General features: G+C 48.6%; 7 protein-coding genes across 7 annotated transcripts; 3 read left to right on the forward strand and 4 right to left on the reverse strand.

The window, feature by feature from the left end:
• Positions 1–23: 23 nt before the first annotated feature.
• On the forward strand, positions 24–1,317 carry B0J16DRAFT_330405 (BAR domain-containing protein). Its single transcript, XM_046126460.1, has 5 exons — positions 24–190; positions 254–304; positions 354–399; positions 446–519; positions 571–1,317. Exons 1-5 carry the CDS (start codon positions 178–180, stop codon positions 1,170–1,172), a joined length of 786 nt encoding a protein of 261 aa, XP_045990097.1. The 5' UTR covers positions 24–177; the 3' UTR covers positions 1,173–1,317.
• On the reverse strand, positions 1,318–2,671 carry B0J16DRAFT_330406 (uncharacterized protein). Its single transcript, XM_046126461.1, has one exon. It carries the CDS (start codon positions 2,475–2,477, stop codon positions 1,815–1,817), a length of 663 nt encoding a protein of 220 aa, XP_045990098.1. The 5' UTR covers positions 2,478–2,671; the 3' UTR covers positions 1,318–1,814.
• A 105-nt stretch (positions 2,672–2,776) lies between these two features.
• Positions 2,777–6,342, forward strand: B0J16DRAFT_330407 (Endonuclease/exonuclease/phosphatase). The gene has a single exon (XM_046126462.1). It carries the CDS (start codon positions 3,044–3,046, stop codon positions 5,957–5,959), a length of 2,916 nt encoding a protein of 971 aa, XP_045990099.1. The 5' UTR covers positions 2,777–3,043; the 3' UTR covers positions 5,960–6,342.
• Positions 6,343–6,864: 522 nt separating this feature from the next.
• Positions 6,865–8,423, forward strand: B0J16DRAFT_409966 (uncharacterized protein; the record flags this gene model as incomplete). The annotated part of the gene is made up of 1 exon (XM_046133115.1): positions 6,865–8,423. One exon carries the CDS (start codon positions 6,865–6,867, stop codon positions 8,209–8,211), a length of 1,347 nt encoding a protein of 448 aa, XP_045990100.1. The 3' UTR covers positions 8,212–8,423.
• Positions 8,424–8,702: 279 nt separating this feature from the next.
• Positions 8,703–12,733, reverse strand: B0J16DRAFT_409967 (uncharacterized protein; the record flags this gene model as incomplete). Its single annotated transcript, XM_046133116.1, has 8 exons — positions 8,703–9,174; positions 9,226–9,463; positions 9,586–9,902; positions 9,957–10,047; positions 10,100–10,627; positions 10,800–12,259; positions 12,313–12,403; positions 12,698–12,733. 8 exons carry the CDS (start codon positions 12,731–12,733, stop codon positions 8,984–8,986), a joined length of 2,952 nt encoding a protein of 983 aa, XP_045990101.1. The 3' UTR covers positions 8,703–8,983.
• Positions 12,734–14,888: 2,155 nt separating this feature from the next.
• B0J16DRAFT_360300 (uncharacterized protein) lies at positions 14,889–16,654 on the reverse strand. Its single transcript, XM_046129692.1, has 5 exons — positions 16,344–16,654; positions 16,046–16,276; positions 15,891–15,964; positions 15,664–15,833; positions 14,889–15,599 (listed from the first exon to the last, which is right to left on the reverse strand). The coding sequence occupies exons 1-5, from the start codon at positions 16,582–16,584 to the stop codon at positions 15,098–15,100; spliced, it is 1,218 nt and encodes a 405-aa protein (XP_045990102.1). The 5' UTR covers positions 16,585–16,654; the 3' UTR covers positions 14,889–15,097.
• A 3,189-nt stretch (positions 16,655–19,843) lies between these two features.
• B0J16DRAFT_330423 (uncharacterized protein) lies at positions 19,844–21,895 on the reverse strand. Its single transcript, XM_046126463.1, has 3 exons — positions 21,793–21,895; positions 21,099–21,742; positions 19,844–21,051 (listed from the first exon to the last, which is right to left on the reverse strand). Exons 2-3 carry the CDS (start codon positions 21,458–21,460, stop codon positions 20,088–20,090), a joined length of 1,326 nt encoding a protein of 441 aa, XP_045990103.1. The 5' UTR covers positions 21,461–21,742; positions 21,793–21,895; the 3' UTR covers positions 19,844–20,087.
• Positions 21,896–21,958: the final 63 nt, after the last annotated feature.

Raw genomic sequence — 21,958 nt, forward strand, 5'->3', positions numbered from 1 at the left:
TGGCTGAGCTCCAGTTTTGTCGTCACTCTTAACCCAACTTCCATGTTTATTGCCATCCACCTCCTGTGATACCACCTGCAAGTCAACGATATACCCTCGAGCGCATTCACAACTTCCCGTCGAACCGTCCCCATTAATCGAAGCGAATAGACTAATTCTATAACATAATATTTCAACATGTCGTGGGCGGGTACGAGAGCCATCACCCCGCAATCAGGAATGGAATCAAGCAGAGGGGTCTAACATGAGGCAGGGTTTAAGAAGAATGTCAACCGCGCGACGACGCAGGTTATGATGAAGACGGGTATGCGGACTGTGAACTTTGTCCATGGATGAAGCTGATTGTGTTGTAGGGCACGTGGAAAAGACAAACGATCGTGATTACGAAGTCGAAGAGAGGTCAGCAAGATGAGAGCCATTGGAGGACCACATCTAACGGAAACAGACGATTCAAGACTATGGAAGCAGCTGCTTTGCGACTACAAAAAGAATCAAAGGGTTATCTTGATTCTCTCCGAGGTAGGCTCGTTACTCACAGCACAGAGCATTCGATACTAAAACCCGACGCAGCCATGACCGCATCGCAAATGCGAATTGCCGAAACGATAGATGCTTTCTACGGCGACTCGGGTGCGAAAGACGGCGTTAGCAGGAGTTATAAACAGGCGGTCGAAGATCTGGACGCCGAAACCATTAAAGCCCTCGATGGCCCGTACCGAACAACGGTCCTAGACCCAATCACACGATTCTGCGCTTACTTCCCCGATGTCAACGAGGCGATCAAGAAGCGCGCCCACAAACTGCTCGACTACGACGCGCTCCGTGCGAAAGTAAAGAAGCTCGCTGAGAAGCCCGACAAGGACGCCACAAAGCTGCCCCGTACCGAAAAGGAAATGGAGATGGCCAAGCAGGCTTACGAGCAGTTGAATGAGCAGCTAAGCACCGAACTCCCCCAGCTTATCGAACTCCGAGTACCGTACCTAGACCCTACTTTTGAAGCTCTCGTCAAGATCCAGCTGCGGTTCTGCGCAGAAGCTTATTCGCGTATGGCGCAGGTACAGCAGTACCTGGATGCTGACACGAGGGATCAGTATGCTGAGGGACAACTGGACGCCCGAGTGGAACAGGTTTTACAGGAGATTCGCGAGTTAAGCATCAGCGGTACGGTATAAGCTTTAATTGGATTTCACATCTTATCAGGATTGGGGAACGGCGTACGGATCATTTTTGTTTATAGGCATGTGCTAGTATCATGAAAATTCATGAGCAAATAGATTCGAGTTGGCTTTATCACATTGCACGGTATATAGGCAGACCACTTGCTATAATTTTATTATTATGTGCTTTGCTCTTGGACGAACACCTCGCTGAATAACTAATCAGTTTTGTAACCCCCTCCAGCTGCAGGCTCATACTGAATTATAGAATATCCTTTTCGCCGGCACTTCTGTCGTAAGACTGGCTTATGCGGTATCGACATCAGACTCTGACCCTGCAGACTCTGACTGCTCACTCGGTGGCAGCTCAATCCGCGCTCCATCGATCTTTGTATCCACGACCTTGGGGTTCTCAACTTCTGGCTCCTGAACTTTCGGACCCTTTGAATCTGATCTCTTGCCTTTTGGATCCTTAGTCTTGAGCACATCCGCCTTATGTACCTCATGCTTTGACTCTGACTCATGCTCAGTGGCCTCTGGTGTTCCGGTCGTCGAATGTTCCGCCTTCTGCTTTCCCTTCCCCTTTACATCTTCGGTATTCGTTTCAGACTCTGAGTCCTCAGCTTCGGGCTTTCCATGGACCATGACGGACGCCACCTAGTGTCCAGCATTAAAACCACTCCCCGATCCAAACAGGTCGCTTAGACTCAGTCGTCTGCCCATGGCCTGCATGGCGGGACCAGCCTCAGGTCCTTGTGACTCAACAGGGCCAGCAGAGCGTGCAATCTTCCAAGCTTCTTGGATGATAGCAGCGTTCACCTCTCTCGTCTCATCTCGGTCGTTGTGGATCCACACTCCCATGACGTTGTCACCCTCCTCCCAATTGCCCTCGACCTTCATAATGACGAGCTCACCAGAAACTTCGGCATGGGATACCCGCGATAGATCTACGATCACGTTGTCCAGCCCTCGTCTGTTGAGGACAAAGACACAAGCTCGTGGTCGTTGGCCAGGATCTTCAGGCAGCGGACTTTGCGCGCAGACGAACATGGTACCTTCAACACCGGACTTTTTCCAGCCCTCGGTACTGCTATCAAATGTGTAGATGACAGCATTGGCGGCTATGCTAAGAATAGTGTGGATAGTAGGGAGATAGCGCTGGAGCACAGAGAGGTTGAGTTCGGTGTTTGTGCGTGGAGGTGGTGGCGCGTACGAGTCAGTATGTATAGCTGCGGCATCAGATTCGTAGTCGGAGACGGCTGGTATGCGATTCGATGGCTGTCTGCTGTGTCGCGCTTTTCGTGGTGTTTGTCGACTCATGGTGGTGTTGAGGTTGGGTACAGTTCAATACGTGAGTGACAGTGCTAGTGCTAGATACCTAGCTTAAGGTATTTGATCGACAAAGGGCTTCTCGAGCTATGTCGTATGCTGCAAAGATGATCGAATGTCGTGTGATCGATGTTGGTTTGGTATGGATGCGATGTCAAAGTTTCATAAGGTAGGTCCAGTACTGTTCACAGGCACGGTTGCGCATTCTTGGGCTTTGCTGTGCTGTGATTAGCTTATCGATAAGGCGCAAGATGACGCTGCCGCGGGGCGCTCATTAGGACCCTTCCTACATCGTCAACCAAGACTAGGTACAGTGACACTCCGACGTCATACGCCAGAGCTGAGGTTTATCCCTTTACAAATCTGTTTTCTAATTATTCCAACATTCTTTTGGGTCCGCCATAGCCGAGAATTATCCCTTGATTCACGTCTACGGTCAAGCCAGGGTGTTCGAAGTCATGATCTAGAGAACGACAAGTCGACCTCCCAGCGATACCTCGAGACGGCGCCGTATATATAACTTGTCTCTCTCTTCTACTGCAACAGTAAAGGCGTCCATGGCTGAAGAAAATGAACATTCCCCCAGTTCTGAACTGGGGGATCCTACATCCACGACGCCTCAGTCCCTCGCTAAAGCTGTTCATGCCCGACGATCGGAATTCGTGCGACCGCATAGTTTAAAGGTCAAGATTGGAACGTGGAACGTTGCTGCATGTGCAGGCACGGATAAAGACCTTGCGACATGGTTTACATGCGGTGAAGGTCTGGATCAGCAATTGACAAGCCTCAATCTTTCTCAAAATAGTGCTGTGGAAAAAGACCGTGGCGATGGTGGCAGTCCCAAGCCCCTGCACTTGACTTCTGGCAACGACATTGGTCTTTATGTGCTGGGACTGCAAGAAATTGTAGATCTGAACACGACCAAGGATTACATGAACCGTGCGGTTTACACGGACACAACTGTCATGGATAAATGGAAGGCAGCGTTGGAGGCAGCATTACCTAAAGGTTACGAACTGATTACAGCCGAGCAAATGACTGGCTTGTTGCTCCTGGTATACGCTTCTCCAGAAATTGCGCCCACCATTAGCAACGTCAGCACAAAGCAGGTTGGCACAGGTCTCTTAGGGTATTTTGGAAATAAGGGAGCTGTCACAACGAGGCTATTGCTTGGCGAAACAACGCGTATGGTCTTTGTGAACAGCCACTTGGCTAGTGGTGCTGGCTCTTCATATTTGGACCGCCGCTGTTGGGACGTTGGACAAGTTCTCTCGCGGACTCAATTCGACCCGGTTGTGCACTCAGGCGTCGAGGAAGATGAGGGGGAGAAAATTGGAGACGAAGATCTTGCATTCTGGTTTGGAGATTTGAACTTCCGATTGGACGGACTACCTGGAGATGATATAAGACGGTTACTCACGTTACATGCTCGGGGTGAGTATGGTGCAAGCGAGGATGAGTCCAAACCACTTGACGAGCAGGGTGTCATTGTCATGAGAGGTTCCGAAAGCGACGATGAGTCCTCTTCAAGACCATCGCTGCACTCAAGGGAAGAAAGCTTCGACACAGCCAGTGACCTACCAGACCCTGATGACTTTCCTGAGGACCCTAGCCAAGATCCTACATCGTTGCAGGCTACGATTGACTCTTTACTGCCACATGATCAACTACGGAGGGTCATCAAGCAGAGGAAGGCATTCCACGATGGCTGGCAAGAAGGACCAATTACATTTCTTCCGACATACAAGTATGACATTGGTACAGTCGGCCTCTTCGACTCAAGTGAGAAGCAAAGAGCTCCAAGTTGGTGTGACCGCATTTTGTTCAGGACTCGAAAGGATAAACAAGATTACGAAAATAAGATCAAAGATGAAGAAGAAGCAAAGAAGAAAGACGAAGAGATGAAGTCTAGAGGTCTAGAAGAGGATGAAGACGTGCTCTTTAGTTACGATCCCGACGCCGATGGAGAGGATCCCACATCTTCCACTGACAACCTTGGGTACGATGAATATGACGATGACGATGACCAAGAGGGAGAGGAGCTTATAACGAAGGAGGGTTTCCGTGATCGTATCAGCCTTGAGATCTACGCCTCGCACCAGCGCATTACATCGTCAGACCACAAGCCTATCACTTCAATCTTTACACTCGACTACGATGCTGTTGTACCAGAACTCAAGGCCATGGTCCATTCAGAAGTGGCGCGAGAACTAGACAGAGCGGAGAATGAGGGTAGGCCAGGTATCACGGTTGTCGTGGAGGGTAGTGAAGGCAATGAGGATAAGATTGTCGATTTTGAAGAGGTTCTGCCACTTGAGAAGCAGACACGTCATTTGACAGTTGCCAATACTGGGAGTGTTGCGGCGACCTTTTCGTTTGTGACGAAGCCGACAACAGATGATGGGGATAACGCTATCCCTGAATGGCTGACGACTACTTTTGTGTCCGCCGACGAAGAAACTCAAACATCTTTGGGAGCTACTGTCACGCTAGATCCTGGAGAGACCGCCATGGTTCTGTTGGAGCTCCAAGTATCAACTGTGCCTCATATCAGGGCACTGAACGAGGCCCGCGCCAAGATTGAAGAGGTACTGGTTCTTCGTGTCGAGGATGGTCGAGATCACTTCATTCCTGTTCGTGGAACCTGGCAGCCGTCTTGTCTGGGTCGCTCCATTGCAGAGCTGATACGGATCCCAGATGGAGGTATCCGTAAGTTTATTGAGAATAAGGGTATTAAGGGGGCAATCTCCTATGACTCAGCTGTACAATGTTCAGCGCCAAAGGAGCTGTTCAAACTTACGGAAGTGGTACAAACTCTCGTTGAGCGCAGTCTGGCTGAGGCAACGATGCTTGAGGATGAGGTATTGCCGAGAGATCCTGGATGGCCACTCGAGGCTTCGACATGGAGGGTTGGCGAAGCTGATATGCAAGATGCAAAAGTCAAGCTCGTGTCTGCTCTTGATAATGATGGCTCTCTTCTTGATGCGCTCCCGTTAGAATGGCCTGCGTCTTTCAAGTTAGAAGTTGTTTGCTCCATCCTGCTCCTTTTCCTCGAGTCACTTACTGATGGCCTCATTCCTACTCACCTCTGGGCTAAGCTCTCTACGTCTTTACCAAACGTAGCGTCTATACCTCCGACTGCCTGGTCCGATACCAAGACCGGGGTTCTGGACATCCTCTCGACAGCACCAAACCACAACATTGCTTTTGTCTTCCTCACGGCCACGTTATCTCGCGCAGCATCGGAGCTTACACCCGTAACAAATGATCCTAAAGGTGGTCTCTCTCGTCGTCTTAGCTTTCGTCGAGGAAATGCACAAGATGAGGACTCGAAGAAACGAAAGATGAGAGAACACAGATACGCCGAGTTAGTCGGGCCATTAGTGTGTCGGATAGACGAAAAGGAGAAAGGTGCAAGGGACCGGGCGAGGACGGTAGTAGAAATGTTCATAATGCGTGACGAAGGGAGTTAGAAGCGGTCGCGTCACAAGATGAAGACCAAGGGGGCAAGTGTTTGAACTATATGTTAACGCAAGTTGAGAAGGAAACTAATCTGGGTTTGTTTCTGTTTGAGTAGAAGGTATACCAGCTTTTTCGATGTATCGGTAGGGTCGGAAGACAGGATACAACAAACGGTAGAGGTAGTGCGTATAGCAACGAGGAAAAGTCGCGAACAAAGTAGTGAGTCAAAGACGTGTATCATGCCTTTGAAGAGTGTGTGTTCGCCCTTTGTACACAAGACGTTAGTAACATGGGATTTGAACAAGGTATTGTTTACATCTGTTCAATAGTTCCATTGAGCTTGTTGTCAATGTTCGTTTACATAGTCCTCCTTGTTCTTGGCAATAGACTATCAGCTGTCAGTCACTGGCGATAGCATCACCTTCTGGCACTTGAATATTCCTTCCTTGGGCACGGGGACTTGCAGAAAGCTCTTGCCATGCCCAGTGACCTTGCCTGTGACATTAAATGTCCCCCATTAAAACCAGTGAATCACTGTCACTGCCATTTTCACCCATGCCCGTGGCAGTGCCTACAAACTAACTAACCTAGTATACTGCTCGTCTCGTTTGCTTGCCAGACCACTAACCACTAACTTCCCTCCTCACTCATCACCACCTCAAATATTTCTCCTTCTCATACACAAAACCATACACACTTTTTGCAACAGTTTTTTGTTCTACTATTTTGTTCATATCTCTTCCCTTGACTTTGGCCTGGTGCCACCACTCATTCTCGATACCCTTACCCTGCTCTTGATACCCTCATCCTGCTCTTGTTACTTTGGCCTACTCTTTGGTATTGTACACTCAACCCGGGTAGGAACGAACGAACCTATCTCGTTACCGAAACATCTTCTAATCTCTTCATAGAAACGATGGATCTGTATCCAGGTGCTGGCAGCATGCTGTTTTGGAAGCCCAAATTCTACGACACGGCCAAGGTGCCAGCAGCCTACCGACGTATGGTACTTTTTGATGCTGAGAAACTCCACGCTACATTGCAGGACATGCTTGGCGTGGCCCTGTGTTATGCCACAGAAGAAGCTATCCAGTTATATGCTATGGCTATCCCTTTGCCAGATGTCCAGGAAGACCACGACCTGAGTGATTCTCCAGACGAGGATGATACCAAGATTGAAGACTTCGAGATTTACGAAGGAAGTCTTACCGAAGAAGAGTATCTCACTATGAAGTCGCCCGAGAACGTTGCTTCTAATGCGTACATCGACACGGTCACTTCTGGACCCATCTGGGACAGCGCTATCGATGGCTACGACTGGCCCAATGTTGAGGAGCCTCCAAAGGAAGAAGGATCCAATATCTCTGACAATGCGGACGTCGATTCGTTCGAATCTCCCGCCGACCAAGTTGCCCCTGAAACCAACCTTTGGCTCACTAATACACCTGGATCTTCCCACAACACCTTTTGCAACGATTTTGCATCACCTTTGGATTCTCATTCCGAAGAAGATGAGGAAGCCAATGCCCAAATTGTCGAGGATTCACCCAGCATGCACCAAAACGATGCATCATCCCGTCTGACCCACGACCCCAGTGCCTCTCATGAGGGAGTCTGCTCTGAAATCTGGTATGACACTGGTGCCACTTCTCACGATCACTGTGTTCCTTTCACACACGACGGCACTGATGACAAGACTTCCGAGAAATCGGCGGACGACAGCGAGAACTCAGACGAGATTGACCCCGATGAAATTGACTCCGAGCTAGAGAAGCTACAGCTTGGCGATAACACCCTTTTCCATCCGGTAGAATATTACTGGCCAATGTACTTTATGGAAAACTTCTTTCCTAAGGCCAATGAGTATCAGGATTACGTCGAGAAAAAGAACGCTCTTGTTGAAACTATCACAAAGAGTAAAGCCTTGTCACCGATCGAAGTCGACTATATTCTGCGCAATTTTGTTCACGAAAACATGGTTCGCAAGCCAACCGTGGACTGCACACAGCTTTTCAAGATCAAGCGATTCGTCGATAACATCGAGCGATTCGTCATTGCGATTCAGCGAAACATCGATGCAATCGACGCCGATGTGAATGAAGGCCGTCGACGCCATCACATGCTCCGGGGTTCGCCTCTGCGCCTTCGAAGCAAGGGTCTTGGGAGTTCTCTTCGCTTCGTGACTAGTATCGATGATGAAGAAGAACTGGGTGAAGACGACTGGGGACTATCGCCAGTCATGAAGCAGCGACAGCTTATCTAGACCAAGACTTGGCAGGCAAAAAAGACCGTATCCCCGAGTTTGTACAGTTGGATCTAGAGATTGTACATGATCGCCTTTGGAGGCAGATCGATACCTCTCATTGGTATATGCATTTCAGTCAACACAGTAAGGTTTTGCAAGATTGGTATCAGATTGGAAAATGTAACGCGGAAAGAATGTCAAATATTGGCATCTTGATTGTTGAGATTCCGTTGGGACCCGAGAGCTAGGATGCCAGGCTGTATTAGAGCCATAGGGTTTTGCCAATCTGTCAGGAGCCAAGAGGCACGAGAATCAGGACATTGTATTAATAGAACGAACGTTGACTAGGCCAATATTATGACTCTTCTGGGATACTATCTTCCTTTCGGGACCATACATCGAATGATAGAGGGTAATTGTAACGTGAAGCGCACGCTTTCCGCCCGAATCGTTGTGTCGACGTTAACAAAACTAACCTCAAATCCCTTTGGCCCATACGTTGTGTCACTCTCAGAATCTTTGATGCTATATTTTAATTCTTTATTAAACCCTCATGTTTCGGCAAGCCAAGTCTTGCAGCGTGCGGTTTTTATTTTAATTGCTATGCTATCATTGCAATATGGGCCTGAGCCATGATGCTTCAAATGTGTAGGTCTGTTGAGAAAAGCTTTGACTGTCATTATCCCGAGCGCATCAGGATCTATCTTCTTCATTACATAATTCGTAAAGGCAACCCTATCAAACGTTGTAGATGTTCATCAAATGACGTTCCGCCATTCGTTCGATGGTCCTAACCAGGCGTACTGATGGGTGAATGAAACGGACTCTCGGGTGTAGTTTCCCTCTGATACGTCGGATGGGGATACCAATTCTTCTCGAACATCTGCGCCACCCAGTAGAGTGGGTGGTCCCATGCAAACTTGTCCTGATTGCCTGTGTAGTGAACAGTTCCGGGGTATTTTCCAAGGGTAGACTCGTTTACTGTGTTGGTTGTCAGCTGGCTTTGATGTATATAGGGTCGTTCCTACGTACCCTTGCCATTATTGGCCCTGTATTGCTTCCACACAAACAGATGCTCCTTGACGCATTTGTCTCTACGTGTCTCCCTTATGAGATCTGCGTTGTCAGAGGTAAGGCTCGCAAAATGTGCTGCATTCTTTGCACTTGTCGTTCTAGGCCACTCGTTGCAGTTGTAATAATGCCAAAGTGTGAGAATGCTATTGCAGCTTATATGGAGGGTCTCGACGAATGTGGGAATCGAGTATCGCGGCTGTCATTAGTCAGTCTTGTGATAACAAACCAGTTCTGGTGGATATCTAAACGGCTGCTCTCGAAGCTTTGAGGCGACAAGAACAAGCGTCTGAGAAGCGAGTCTAAACACGTAACGCTTACCATGGTTCCAAAGTTCTCTCTGGCATGTCGATATCGATCTGCAGTCATCCGGCTGACTTCGCGCAACAAAATGAAAACGATGACGTATATTGTAAACCACCAGCGACGCTTGTCTTGGCTGAAGAGCCAGTCGAGGTCCCGAAGCAGTTTCTCTCTATACGTCTCGAGGACCGCATTGTATACGAGGTTATCGAATTGGGCGACGAGCATTCGCGGAGCTGCTATCTTGCCGTAGAGTGGATAGGACTTATCTTGGGTTTCGGGTATCATGCCTAGTGTTTCGTCGCCTTGTATGTAAAGAGATCCTACAGTGTGTTCTGGGTACCGTCAGCGCCTGAGTGGTGATATTGACCAAGAATGGATAGACTCACGAATGGCACACCACAAAAGGAAAAGGTTTCCAAGTATTTCCGCCTCTCGATTGTCGTCCGACGACAGCGTATTGCCTGATCGCTTTTCTCTCTAAGACTACCGTTAGTCATGTACCCGTCAACTCTGGTCTGGTCGCTCGTACGTTGAGTGCCATATAGCGCCCGACTGCCGTATAGTAGGTTCTGCGGATTGGGTCGCTTTCACACCCCGATTTCGTTTCCTTTTGGATCATGTGAACAAACGCGGGAATCGCATTTTCCACAGTGTATTTTCTGACAGATCCGGCTGCAGAGAAAATACTCTCGAGACAATATGTTGCCAATTCCTTTTTCTTCAATGTCGCTTGCCCCATGAGACATTCCGTCCAGTACCTAGCTGTAACGTCGCCGTCTTGAGGTATAAACTGAACTACCTTTAAGCGTATGGGCTTTTTGCAAAGATCCTGAGAAACTTCAATGGTAATCGAGGGCATTGCGACGCGTTCTGGAATGTCTCGCATCTCAATGCCCTTCCAGCGTTGTGTGAGATTAAGACCACCGCTTCGATAAAGCACAATCTCGATGATTCGAAGTCGTAAACAGGGAACTCGATGGATCGTTTTCGGCGAGGTTTTGGAAAATCTTTGGCACGTCTTGCATTTGCCTTCGGGGTTCCTAAGGTTGGGTATGCACTGTTTTTGTTAGTATTGCCATGGGGGATTGAGACTGAGAACACAGCGAACAGCAGAACTTGGAACATGGCCGTCAAGAGACGGTCGATAAGTAGATACGCAGTCCAACTGCGTAACCTGAATAGATCCGCTGCTGTCGTGTCTATTCTGTTGTTCAAGGGTAGCATCATACTTTGATTTTCTGAAATCGGCAACGAACACAAGCACCGATTTCCCTCGTTTGCCGAACAAGCTCGCGCTCCTCGGTTGTTAGCCGACGTCTTCCGGACGAGGTCGCTGGCTGCGTAGGGATCTTGCTGTTGGTTGGGTTGGAGGCACCACTGCCAGATTCGTAAAGGTCCAACAAATCCGACAGGTACTCAGCTTCTTCTTCATCCATCTCGTCGTCGGAATCGCCATGACCATAAACATCGGAATCAGGGTCTTCGTGGGACTTGTCTGTTTCTGAAGACGAAGGGTCTTGATCAGAGGCTTCGGCGTCCGAGTATGAAGAAGTTCCTGGGGGAGAGATGGTTCGCTCGGGCGGAGAAGTGGAGGGAGGTCGTACGTTGGCTATGTGGTTATTATCGCTTGCATGTCCTTCTGAGGTCGGGTCTACAAGACTTGCTGCGCCTAGTAGTTGAGAAAGGATATGCAAATTAGTGTGTTCCCCTGTGGAATCCTCCACGCCTTCTACCTCTGCCTCATCTTGTCCATCGACTACTTCAGTAGTAGACTCATCACCGCCTACCTGGTTGTTTTCCCTAAACTCTTTGTCGGAAACTTCATCGCCACTATCAGTATGGGGGTATTCCTCGCCATTAGAATGAAATCGAATACCCGTTACCGGGTAATGTTGCGCAAGGTGATTGACAACTCTGTCGCTGCAGGAGCCATGGCAACGTTCAAAGTCGTTGTCGACCTCGGCATCAACATTATACTCGTTGGCATCTGTGACATGATCATCAGAATCCTCATCTCGAGAATCTTGAGCAATACTGCAACATGGGCCGATAGTAAGAAGCCTATGGTTCAAGGCAGAAGAGAAGTTGGATGTCTCTGGGAAGTCTGGGTTAGGCGCGATTGGGGTATCAAGGTTTAGGCTTGGTCCTTCCTGAACTTGGTCTTCTGGCTGTGCTTGAGCTGCGACTTCCCCATGACTCGGGGACCATTTCTCCTGCCCCGGGGGCAGGAGCGACGCAGGTGGTTTCCTAACGGCCCTCCTTTGAGGACCAACCACTAAACCCACCTTTGACCCCAATTCCCTTGATTTAAAGGCTTTTGGCTCTTCGGTAGATGGATCCTCATCTTCTTCTGGTGGGGAAAGCAGTTTTTCCTGGTCCTGTTGTCTCTTGGTTTGTTTTGCATACCCAAAGCCCGATGGCTGTTCGCAGGGAGGGCATTGTTGAAATGTTGATATTGGCGGACGATCGTGGTGCGCTGGCGACTTTTGAGCTATACTCCCTGAACCCTGAACGCCCGCAGCTTCAACACTCCCATCTTCGGTATGCACTCGCGTAATAGTAGAAGCGACATTGCCTGGGCCAGGGTGGACGGATAACCGCTGACTATTCTCTGCCGACGAACTTGACTCGGATGGGCTTACATCTTGCTGGTAAACACGCCCATTCCAATGACCCGGTGGCACGGCTTCTGCATAATTGTTAGATCTGTGCAAGCACTCTTGTTCTTTTCTTGGAGCTCACCGCTATCATGAAGTTGGTTGGAGCAATGACGTTTCAGCCGACAAGAGCTGGCTGCATGATCGGTATCCGCATCCGCACGTTTCCGTCGGTTCTGTGTCACCAAGAGACCCTGTTAGAACGCAGGACGGAATGACTTGACATATTGGAATCGTTCCCAGCAATCCGGTTCCTCCAGTTACACAGCTTAGCAGCCCCGCGCCAGCAGACACTCCCTAAAGCAACAGGGCTTTACAGGTGGCCACAGGGGTGTAATCAAACCTGAGCTTGACGAACAGTTCACTTTACTTGTGTTCAGTGCAGCAGGTGGTGTCTGCTCTGACGCGAGAATTACATACATTGCAGGCCGGGCTGGCATGTGATGGAGTCTGGTCGTTCGTTCACTTACGAGCTTGTTAGCCGAACTATTGGCCTCAATCCCCATGCCGGCAACGAAGATAATACTCCGTATGGTTAGCTTGGCAGCTTTCAAGGCGTATATGTCCTGTCCATACCTCGAACGGGTGTCGCAATGCTGCAGCAAGGTATCGGTGGCTCTCACGACAGGAGAAAATACGTGACCGGTGAGATTGGCAACGCAGGATCAATATTGGCAGCATCCCTCAGGTGATATGCCCTGTCATCACCCACTCGTCTCCCTTGAGACCTTGTCTGGGGGGATGCAGGGGCGTTGATTCTACCACTCGCAAGCCGTTCTGTGAGACATTCATATCCTTGTGCCCTCTACATGAGCATCCTTGCTCTGAGGTGCAGTTGAGCATCTTGATTGATAGATTCCTTATTAAAATTGATTCATAAAAGATCTCTTGGTTGTTCTCGACAATCTGAGGTTATACAGCACCAAGTTGATGATGTTACAGCCTTAAACGTTGGTTCAACAATTAACTTTTAACGGGTTGTCGGTACTTCAAGGCTCGTGCTCTCTTGAGAGGTTTGACCAATTAACTACGAGCCAGAGTGAATTAGCTGGCTCCACAGAGGCTTCGTTCTGGACTCACCGGTTGATCTGAGTGGTCAACGGTATCCGTACATGTTTTAAGTTTCTCTGGCACTCCCTCACGGACGGGGATAGTCCGGGTAGCAGATAGGCTATCTCACCTTTCCAGTGTCAGCAATCAATCAACATTTGGTCCATGGTGATAACTGGACGACCAAAGATACCTCGGAGGATGCTTATAATTACCGAAAATTCAAATAGATAATATACACTCTACATTTCTGGCATCAATTGTTCTTCAATGCTACAATATCTTTGAGATTGTTCCCTGTATTTCGCATTCGAGCCAGCCACGAACAGCAGGGTTTCCATTGTAGGGATGCCACGGAGAACAAATTTCGGATCTTCGCTTCAGGGACATCTGAGACAGAAACGGCTTAGTTGCCTTGACGGCCCGGGTCGGGACGATACATGAACAGACTGCTGACAGGCGGAGAAATTCAAATGAGAGTGGGCGGGTAATTTAAGGGAGTTTTTGAATATCCCACCAGAACTGATAGCGGCTTAAGGATTGAGACACGATTGCCAGCGACGGATAAAGTCAGAAATAATTGTCTCGCGGTATCGTGCCGAAAGAACCGAACTAGAACCCAGTGGCAGCTATGTATATGTCTCGGGGTCATTATACGAGAGACAGATACAGCGGCAGGATTCGGGAATTCCAGACATACCAATCTTTGGAGATGCAAGTTAATAGCGTCTTTGATGTGATAGACACTGGGGTGCATCTCGGCAGTTGCGTTCGTGCAGGGGGCGGTTCTCGAAGGCTACGTAGTACTTTCGTCGACTGTCCTCCCAGAAAGGATAAGCCAGCCATCAAGGGAAAGCATGATCTCCCGTCAAACCAGTCGCTCTAGTCCAGATTATCAAGATATTGATCATCGCAAGGGTAACTAACATTCGACAAGGGTGACTGCCCAAATGCTTGTGCTGTACAGTACAGTCCTCGTGAATAGGCGTGATTGAGATTCCAAAATCTTCTTAACCCTTGTCCTCTGGAAATGATCTTCACGGATATTACATCAACATCACGACAGCCGAGATCAACTGATGAAATTCGATGGATCTGTACGTAATGGAAAGAGGAAATACTGCCTGCGTCGCTTGTTCAAAAGACTAATGATTGAGTTGAGCCATCAAAAGCTCCTGCCGAGGCATCATGATGGATCATCATTCCCGGGTGCTGAGCAGTGGATCAACATATTCCGGCATAAGAATACGAGCTTTCAGTTGAAAAATGTCTTAGAAATAGATAGCATCTTACGATTTGCTAAGAATGAGTCGATAAAGAAATGAGATTAGAGTCTAGGAATGTAAAAAGGAAAGATCGCGAGAGAATAGGATGTAACGAGATGATATCTTATTTCCGGTCTTCCTTCACAGTGAATGACATGGATGCTAGATGCATTTCTGGTCCTTCTTTATTCTGTCACCCTTTAGTCAGCCTAGAAGCTAATTGGTTTACCTTGGGGTAGATTCAATCATGACCAATGAAATGCCCCCACTTTGCTAGCATGACGAAATTCAGAGAATGCGGCACGTAATAAGGATTTTCCGACGTCACGGAGATAGCGGGCACGATCATGGGTTGTATTGTTTGGCGGATGATTTCTAGCTATTATAGTTCGAGTTTGACATAGTGACCTATGAGAGGCTGAATGTGAGGAAGTCATACAACATAAAAGGCTCGACAGTCCAACAAAACCAACCCAACCCACGTCGTGACTCGGAAATGACCGTAAACCTCACAGGGGCGATAGAATCAAACGTCGTGCATATTCGTAACATTGTTTACTCTTCCTCATCAGACGTCTCAGAGTCCTCCATTACAAAGCAAGCAGAGCTCGTGGTGTACCTTTGCACAGGGTACTCCGGCATAGGAACGATGGGGTAGTGTCGAGTCTTGATCTTGCGGTTCTCGCCATAGGCAGCCTCCCAAGGAGGAAGCATACCGTTGGGGATAGCCCAGCCATATTTCTGGCTACGAAGCCAAAGCCTGACCATGTGTCGCGACGAGTTATCATCGTCCGTATAGGCGTCTCGACGATGGACGAGTGCGAGGTTGTTGAAGAACAGGAGATCGCCTGTCTCAAGCTTCAGCTGCAACTCAACTCCAGAAGCAGCATCTGACACAGCCTGAAGAGCATGGATTTGGGTTTCTGAGAGAGCGGGAATGTTCTTATTCGTCATTGTCGGGTGCGGGCCGAGACGGTGCGGGTCGAGGCTGACGAGGAGCTTGCCATCATGGGAGGACAAGACAGGCGCAAGATAGAACGAGGCTTTGCGGCCGGAGCTGCCCGAGACATCTTGTTAGCAATGTTTCACTCGGATATGAAGAATGAGAGGGCTTATTGTACAGTTGAACTGGCCAGTTGGGAGTCAAAAGAGTCTTGATCACTTCCGGCTCTCTGTTGAGCAAGTTGTTGAAAACAGTCCAAGCGGAGCTAAGATAGGTGTATCCTCCCTTATTGGCGCTGTCTCGAACTTGAAGGGATAGAACGTCACATCCCATGTCAGTGTGGAAAGGCTATAAAGAGTGAAGGATTAGGTGGGGGGTCTGTTTCGCTGGGGTGCTAAGACCTACCAGAGATCCATTAGTATGAATACCATGACGTGCATTAGTGGGAGCAGTCCACTTCTTCGAGTCGGTTACGTGAGCTGAAAGCGTTAGATAGGGGTCCAGTATTTTGTGTTTGGGATACCCAATGACAAAAACAAGTCAGAAGTCTGGAAACGTACAGAGCATGTTCCCCTTTCGGTCCTGAAGACCACGCTTGTCGGCAATGTAGCTAGCCACACCCAAGAAGATAATAACGCTATCCTCAACAGTATACTTCGATCCGTCGATACCACGGATAACAACGAAGCCCCTGCCAAGATGGATAGTCTCAGCGCTGGCACGCAGACGCCGAGACAGGTTGGCGAGAGGGAAGTTGTCTGCTGAGACTTCGTTGCCATCGAGACCAAGAGCTACATCAGTCCCCATTAGCTAACTCCACTTGATTCGTGTCATGGTTTGGAGTCCACTGAAACTGACCTTTGAAACTAGCAAGGGCGCTGTCGACCTCACTAGCTTCCTCATGGCTCAGACGAAGAGTAAAGGCTTGGTCACCTTGGAAGTCTTGAGCGGACCAGACAAGGGGACCCGTCAGGGCGGCACTGGAGACGTCCTTTATAGGCGAAGCTCCGAAAGAATCAGAGTTTACACCAACGACGCCATCGTCAGAGCGTTGCATGGTGGATGCATAGTCTTGAGTATAACCCCTGAGAGATGCCATTGCGAAAACTGTACAAAATCCCAAAATGGAGAGATAATGGGAAGGCAGCAGTGAATTGGTTCTTATAGTTTAAATAGATGAATTGCATACACAATAGGTTTTTCGAGAAAACATGCCAGGCTATTTATGCTGATAGCTCCCCTCTTCTCGACCCGTTGCGCAACTTCAGAAATCGAACATCTTGAGACATCCTACGACCACTTCTTTTCCTGCAGACTAAAGAAATGCAAAGTGAAGATCTCCACAGATTTTGGTCGCCTTCCGGATGCCTCCCCGATGCGCAATGGACCAGTTGTCACTGCAATGCATCTCGATGTGCCCGTCTCGACATTGACATGCTCGACCGGAAGCCAGATGACCGGCCTTGTTATCGAACATGTCGTTCAAGTTTGCCCGCAGAAATCGTGGGGCTGTTGCGAAAAGCAGCAGGCCTCATTTTCCAGAGTTGGCATGGACATGGTGCGCAGGTGTCGAAAGGGGGTATTGATGCGTTGGACTGGGCTCGGATGTCACCTCTTCGAAGCCGAGCCTCGAGTTCCTGCTCGAGAAGAATGGAAGAAGATCCTACGACAAAGAGGATGATTGCTCTTCATATTAGCTTACGAGCGCCTTCAGATTGAACCGAGTCATGAGCATACTCGTCATGAACCCGTCATTCCTCAGGATATTGGACTAGGTTAGTTCTCTCGGGAACAGCCTTCGGTTTGAGCAATAAGAAACTGACAGACACAAGGCTGATCGGTATCAAACTAAGGATCTTAGTCCCGTTTCCGGCTGCACGACATTGCTGTCCGGCCCTAGCGTTAGAACAAGACCTGATGCGGGTACCTGGTTTGGCTATAACAACCATAATGGGTGCCGAAATTCTGATCCACTGTCTCTGGTTGCATGCTGTCACTCTTTCGTAGGACAGCCTAGAAAGTTACCTATATAGGATAACCCCTATACAAGTGTTTCCAGAAAAAGGGGAATAAAATGTATCTGTCTAGTAAGATACATATAATATACTTTTATATTAATTCTTTTACTATTTAAGCTATAATTATAAAATAAACTCAAGCTTTAATATTATACAACTTAACAATAGCTACTTATTTAACTTAAGAGAACTATCTTATCCTTATTCTTGTAGTAGTTATAACTAGTACTTTTTAGTTACTACTTACTAGCGTAAATACTCCTATTGTATTAGTAGCTTTAAGTTATTTATAAGCTTTAAAGCTCCTTATATATGTATCCTATTATACTTAAGCTATATTTAAGTAATTTATTTACTTAGAATAGAAGTCAAGTAAGTTTATATATGTAGTAAGCCGATCTAGGTAAGCCGGAAGTAGTATGTTCGTTCCTTTCTTGGTAGGTACAAGTAGCTCTCCTTCCCTCTATGAAGACCTTATCTTGTACTCACTGCCGCCGTTTTGCAGCATACCATTTACACGTCACTGCTACTTAAACCAGCATATAGCCTCGTAAGAACCCGGTCTGCACATCCGGACCAATAGACATTGCTTCAACCACCCTGGACGAACTCCGATGTCCATGTCTTGAGGCCTGATCTCGACGTACATCAATCACCTCTGCGAACAACTCATTGTTCACTGACTATTTAGGTAGGTTCCGGGGCTGTGCCGCTGGACATGACGGCGAGTGTCAGTCAGATCCCGGTACCCTCTCCTGTGTTCAGGGGTGGCTATCAGATGGTCAGTGTGTGATGGGGGAGAGTGGCTTGCTCGCTTCGTCTGTAGTAACTATGGCGTGCATGATCGTCGTACTGGGACTCCCCATTTCCACTTTTGTTGAGAAATGGGTTGACTAATGAGTGCTCTCAGACTCAACTCGGCTCTACATGCACGATCAGAGCTGGCTTGCAAGAGATGTCACGGAGTCGCATTGTTGCAACCTCGGGATGATAAAGATTGGGTGACTGCAATGTGTCATACCCCCTCCCAAAGTACCTTGCTTTGGTGTACATCTCTAGATGGCATCATGCGAGATGCCTCGGTCAAAGAGCGACGCCCAATTTTGACATGGAGGGGAGGCGCTTAAGGTGGAATACTCAACGTGGAGTACGCTGAACGTTGGGAAACACAGACTTAGCCTTCTTTTCTCTTCCCACAGACGAAAGAAGGGTCCATCTTAAGTTCGTCTGTACGACTCGAGGGCAACCGGGGCCACCCCCTTAGCCCTTGGCCAAGCCACGGTTCGCCTTTGCTGCATTTGAGATCACCTATCAACTCCACAATCGACGGGTTCGCTTTCAGCTGCGCTCCAGAAGTTTGGGCCAACCAATTGTACAACACTCACCGAGATCTTTTGATGCAGAATCGCGGTAGTTGTACCCGTCTTTGGGGTCCCCCTTGAGTCCTGCCGCAGTTTACTGTGGCATTTCAAAGGGATTACGATTGAGCTAACTTACAAGCTTACTCTTAGCCAAAAGGGTATGCAAGCTCTTTAGGGTTGGTATTAAACATACTGACAGCTCCAGTATAAGTATGTTCGGCTATCCGGACTGTGAGTTAGTGTCTTTGAAACTGCGCCGGTCTCAATAGCACGGTTAGACCCAACGTCCTTGGCGCATTCCTCCACTACGGCAAAAACTCCGAGTCTCTAGGAAATGGGTCTCTAATTTCCCTTGACATCAAAACGTTTCTGACTAGCCGGGATTATTCAACTCGAGTACTGACTGATCAGGGAAACAAGTCGGGGGCCCGGAACGAGAACACTTGCATCAGGGAAGCTCCCCGGATGCTCACACCGGGATATACCTTGAGGGTGTACAGTAGTCTACGTGGAGTTTGACCGGAGTACTTCTGTGATACTTCAGTCGGGCTCTACGTGGTTCCCCAACAGGATTGGGGAGAGTCAGGCCTCGAACTAAGAAGGAGGGTATACTCGAGCAAAGCACGAAATAAGAACAGAGCAAGGAGAAGCAAAAGATGATCCGATATCACGATCAGGACTCCCGATTAAGAAATCTTCGCTTCTCTGAGCTGGATGGGGGATGTGTTGGCTCTAGTAAAAGAGAGCACATCACATTGATACCATCCACCGCAACGACCGCCGAACCAGCCCATGCCCCACGCCTTATTCCAAGTCACGATCATCCGCTCCAGATTCTGACGCTATGTTCCGCTTCTTGACGAGTTCTCGTTCCGATTCGGTCTATGCAACCAAGGGCTAGCAGGGACTGGCCAACTTCGACCAACAAGATATAAGACAGCAATTGACCGGTTTCGTATCGGGCTCATCGGCGCCTGTGGGATAGATGGTTAAGCATTCCCGTAGCATTTGAGAAGAAGGAAAGTTCAAATCTGTGGACCTAACTTGCTGTGTGTTTGCTGTTCCATGACTACCTCCAACTATTACGCCGCATACACGATCCTTATCCAAGAAAACAAGCCCATTATGCAACCATCAACAGCTTTACGCACCGAATCCTTTAACCTATTAACAATCTTTCTGCATCCTTTTTGCTTATCCTCAAGCCGATGCCACGCTATCGATCAAGCCAACAATCCCATTAGACCAAGAATAGCCCCTATTCCCATCGCCGCCGTCACATGAGCCGCTCCTGCTGTCTGAACAGATGTTGCAGCATCCGTCTCCGTCTCCGACCCAGACAAAGTTGTTGTTTCAACGAGTGTCAGCGACGTGGTAGGAGATGAATCCCCATTGCCTGACTCCCCAGTCACCGAAGCGGCTGGTACCACTGAACCTCCAGCAGATGACACATACTCTTCTACAGTTGTGAGAGTCGACACAAGCGTAGAAGATATTGTCTCGACGGTCGCAGACTCAGACTCGGCTGTGGCCGAACATCCACCGCAGCACTTGCCAGCTGCCTCGGTGCAATCTGCGCCCGAACTCACTGCCTCGATCGTAGTCAACTCTGTCCTCGTACCTCCGACCACGACCTCTCCCGTCGATGTAGAATACGCCTCAACGATGACTGTCTCGATAGTTGTTGATATTGTACTAGACAGCGTGACTGTCTGAGGAGTCTTGGACTGCCATGTCTCAACAACGGTCTTGGTCATCGTTACCGTGATGTCTGTTGTACAAGGCTCCGAGGCTGGGACTACTTCAGTCATCGTTTCTGTCGACGTCTCTGTTGTAGAGGATGTTTCGATAGAGATGAAAGACCATGAGAAATTCAGCTTCGTCTTGCTTGGGTACACGACTGTATCTGTAACTTTGGATACAAAGATTGACGTTGCTGCTTCTGTCGCTGCTGAAGTCCAAGGGGGAAGACCAAGTTCACTCGAATCCACCTCGGTAGAAGGGCTTTCCGGTCGCTCCCACGTCCAAGGAGACATGTGCGTCGAGGTACTGGTGCATGACGTAGAGCTTGACAGTTCCGACAAGGTCAATTTCTCTACCGAGGGGGAAGGAGTATTGTATATCGTGATGCACGAAGTCATTATCGGTGATGGAGTAGCCGGAGCAGCCTTGGATTCGCCACTCCTCCTGTCAACGGTTAGCACTTGGTCAACAGAGGAAGAAGAACACCCTACCAAGGTACAGTCACAAGTGTCTGACACGGCGGAGCGCAGATGATGGTCTGCGAAGCCGCTCCATATGTAGTGCTGGACTCCCGAGAAAACTCGTCCGTAATTATCGTGAAACGATGCCCACCGACTGTAATATGCTTGGGACTCGTCTCAGTAAAAGTGGTCACTTCCTCATCATCCGTAGCAGAGCAAAAGAGACAATCCACAGTCAAGACCGTCGTTGGCTCAGGAACAGCAGAGGTCGGGAGCGGAGGAAGAAGATCAACAGAGATAACAGGTTGTTTGGAATGATGAAACGGCATCTGAGCCACGACTGTAGAGACCAGCGAGGCCAGAAGGACAAAGGTAAGGCTGAACACGCCCATGTTGCAGGAGAAGCAAACCCACTACTGTAGAGCTAAAGAGTGAATCAGTGTTCGGTTATTCAGTTCGTATCAAGAGACATAAAACAACGAACCCCTGAACAAAGACAAAGCTTCTTCCTTAAGTAGAGAGAGATTAACTTTATTACACAGCATTCTTCTCACGGCCGCTGGCTCGGGGATGACTGAAGGATTCGAGTTTCTTATCACGTTGAGCATGTCGCATGTTTGCCTGTCCTGTTCTTTTCGTTTCGCGGGAACATATCACGGCAGGTTCTGTCAAATCTGCAGTGCGTTAGACCTGCTCCAACCATTTTTCAGAATTCTTTAATTACCGTGGAACTGCTGGTTGTACGGATAGGGGTAACGGCATCCGGTGCAACTTGCCTGTGCAACTCGTTCAAACAAATGGGTTTGATCCGGCATTTGCGACGTGAGAAAACTGCTGACCGACGGCAGTGTTGAAGCTTGATTTCACAGTAGCTGGGCGGGTTTCGTTCC

Source organism: Fusarium flagelliforme (genome assembly GCF_020744385.1).
Source record: "Fusarium flagelliforme strain FIESC 12 MPI-CAGE-AA-0113 chromosome Unknown B0J16scaffold_1, whole genome shotgun sequence".
In the NCBI taxonomy this organism is placed as follows: domain Eukaryota; kingdom Fungi; phylum Ascomycota; class Sordariomycetes; order Hypocreales; family Nectriaceae; genus Fusarium; species Fusarium flagelliforme.

Coding starts and splice junctions, on each gene's coding strand:
- B0J16DRAFT_330407 (XM_046126462.1), top strand. CDS start 3,044: ATGGCTGAAGAAAATGAACATTCCCCCAGTTCTGAACTGGGGGATCCT.
- B0J16DRAFT_330405 (XM_046126460.1), top strand. Junction 400..445: donor GATTACGAAGTCGAAGAGAG/GTCAGCAAGATG, acceptor TAACGGAAACAG/ACGATTCAAGACTATGGAAG. Junction 520..570: donor TTATCTTGATTCTCTCCGAG/GTAGGCTCGTTA, acceptor AACCCGACGCAG/CCATGACCGCATCGCAAATG.
- B0J16DRAFT_360300 (XM_046129692.1), bottom strand. CDS start 16,584: ATGGCATCTCTCAGGGGTTATACTCAAGACTATGCATCCACCATGCAA. Junction 15,965..16,045: donor CCGAAAGGGGAACATGCTCT/GTACGTTTCCAG, acceptor TAACGCTTTCAG/CTCACGTAACCGACTCGAAG. Junction 15,600..15,663: donor CCCAACTGGCCAGTTCAACT/GTACAATAAGCC, acceptor TGTCTCGGGCAG/CTCCGGCCGCAAAGCCTCGT.
- B0J16DRAFT_330423 (XM_046126463.1), bottom strand. CDS start 21,460: ATGGGCGTGTTCAGCCTTACCTTTGTCCTTCTGGCCTCGCTGGTCTCT. Junction 21,052..21,098: donor ACACTTGTGACTGTACCTTG/GTAGGGTGTTCT, acceptor AACCGTTGACAG/GAGGAGTGGCGAATCCAAGG.
- B0J16DRAFT_330406 (XM_046126461.1), bottom strand. CDS start 2,477: ATGAGTCGACAAACACCACGAAAAGCGCGACACAGCAGACAGCCATCG.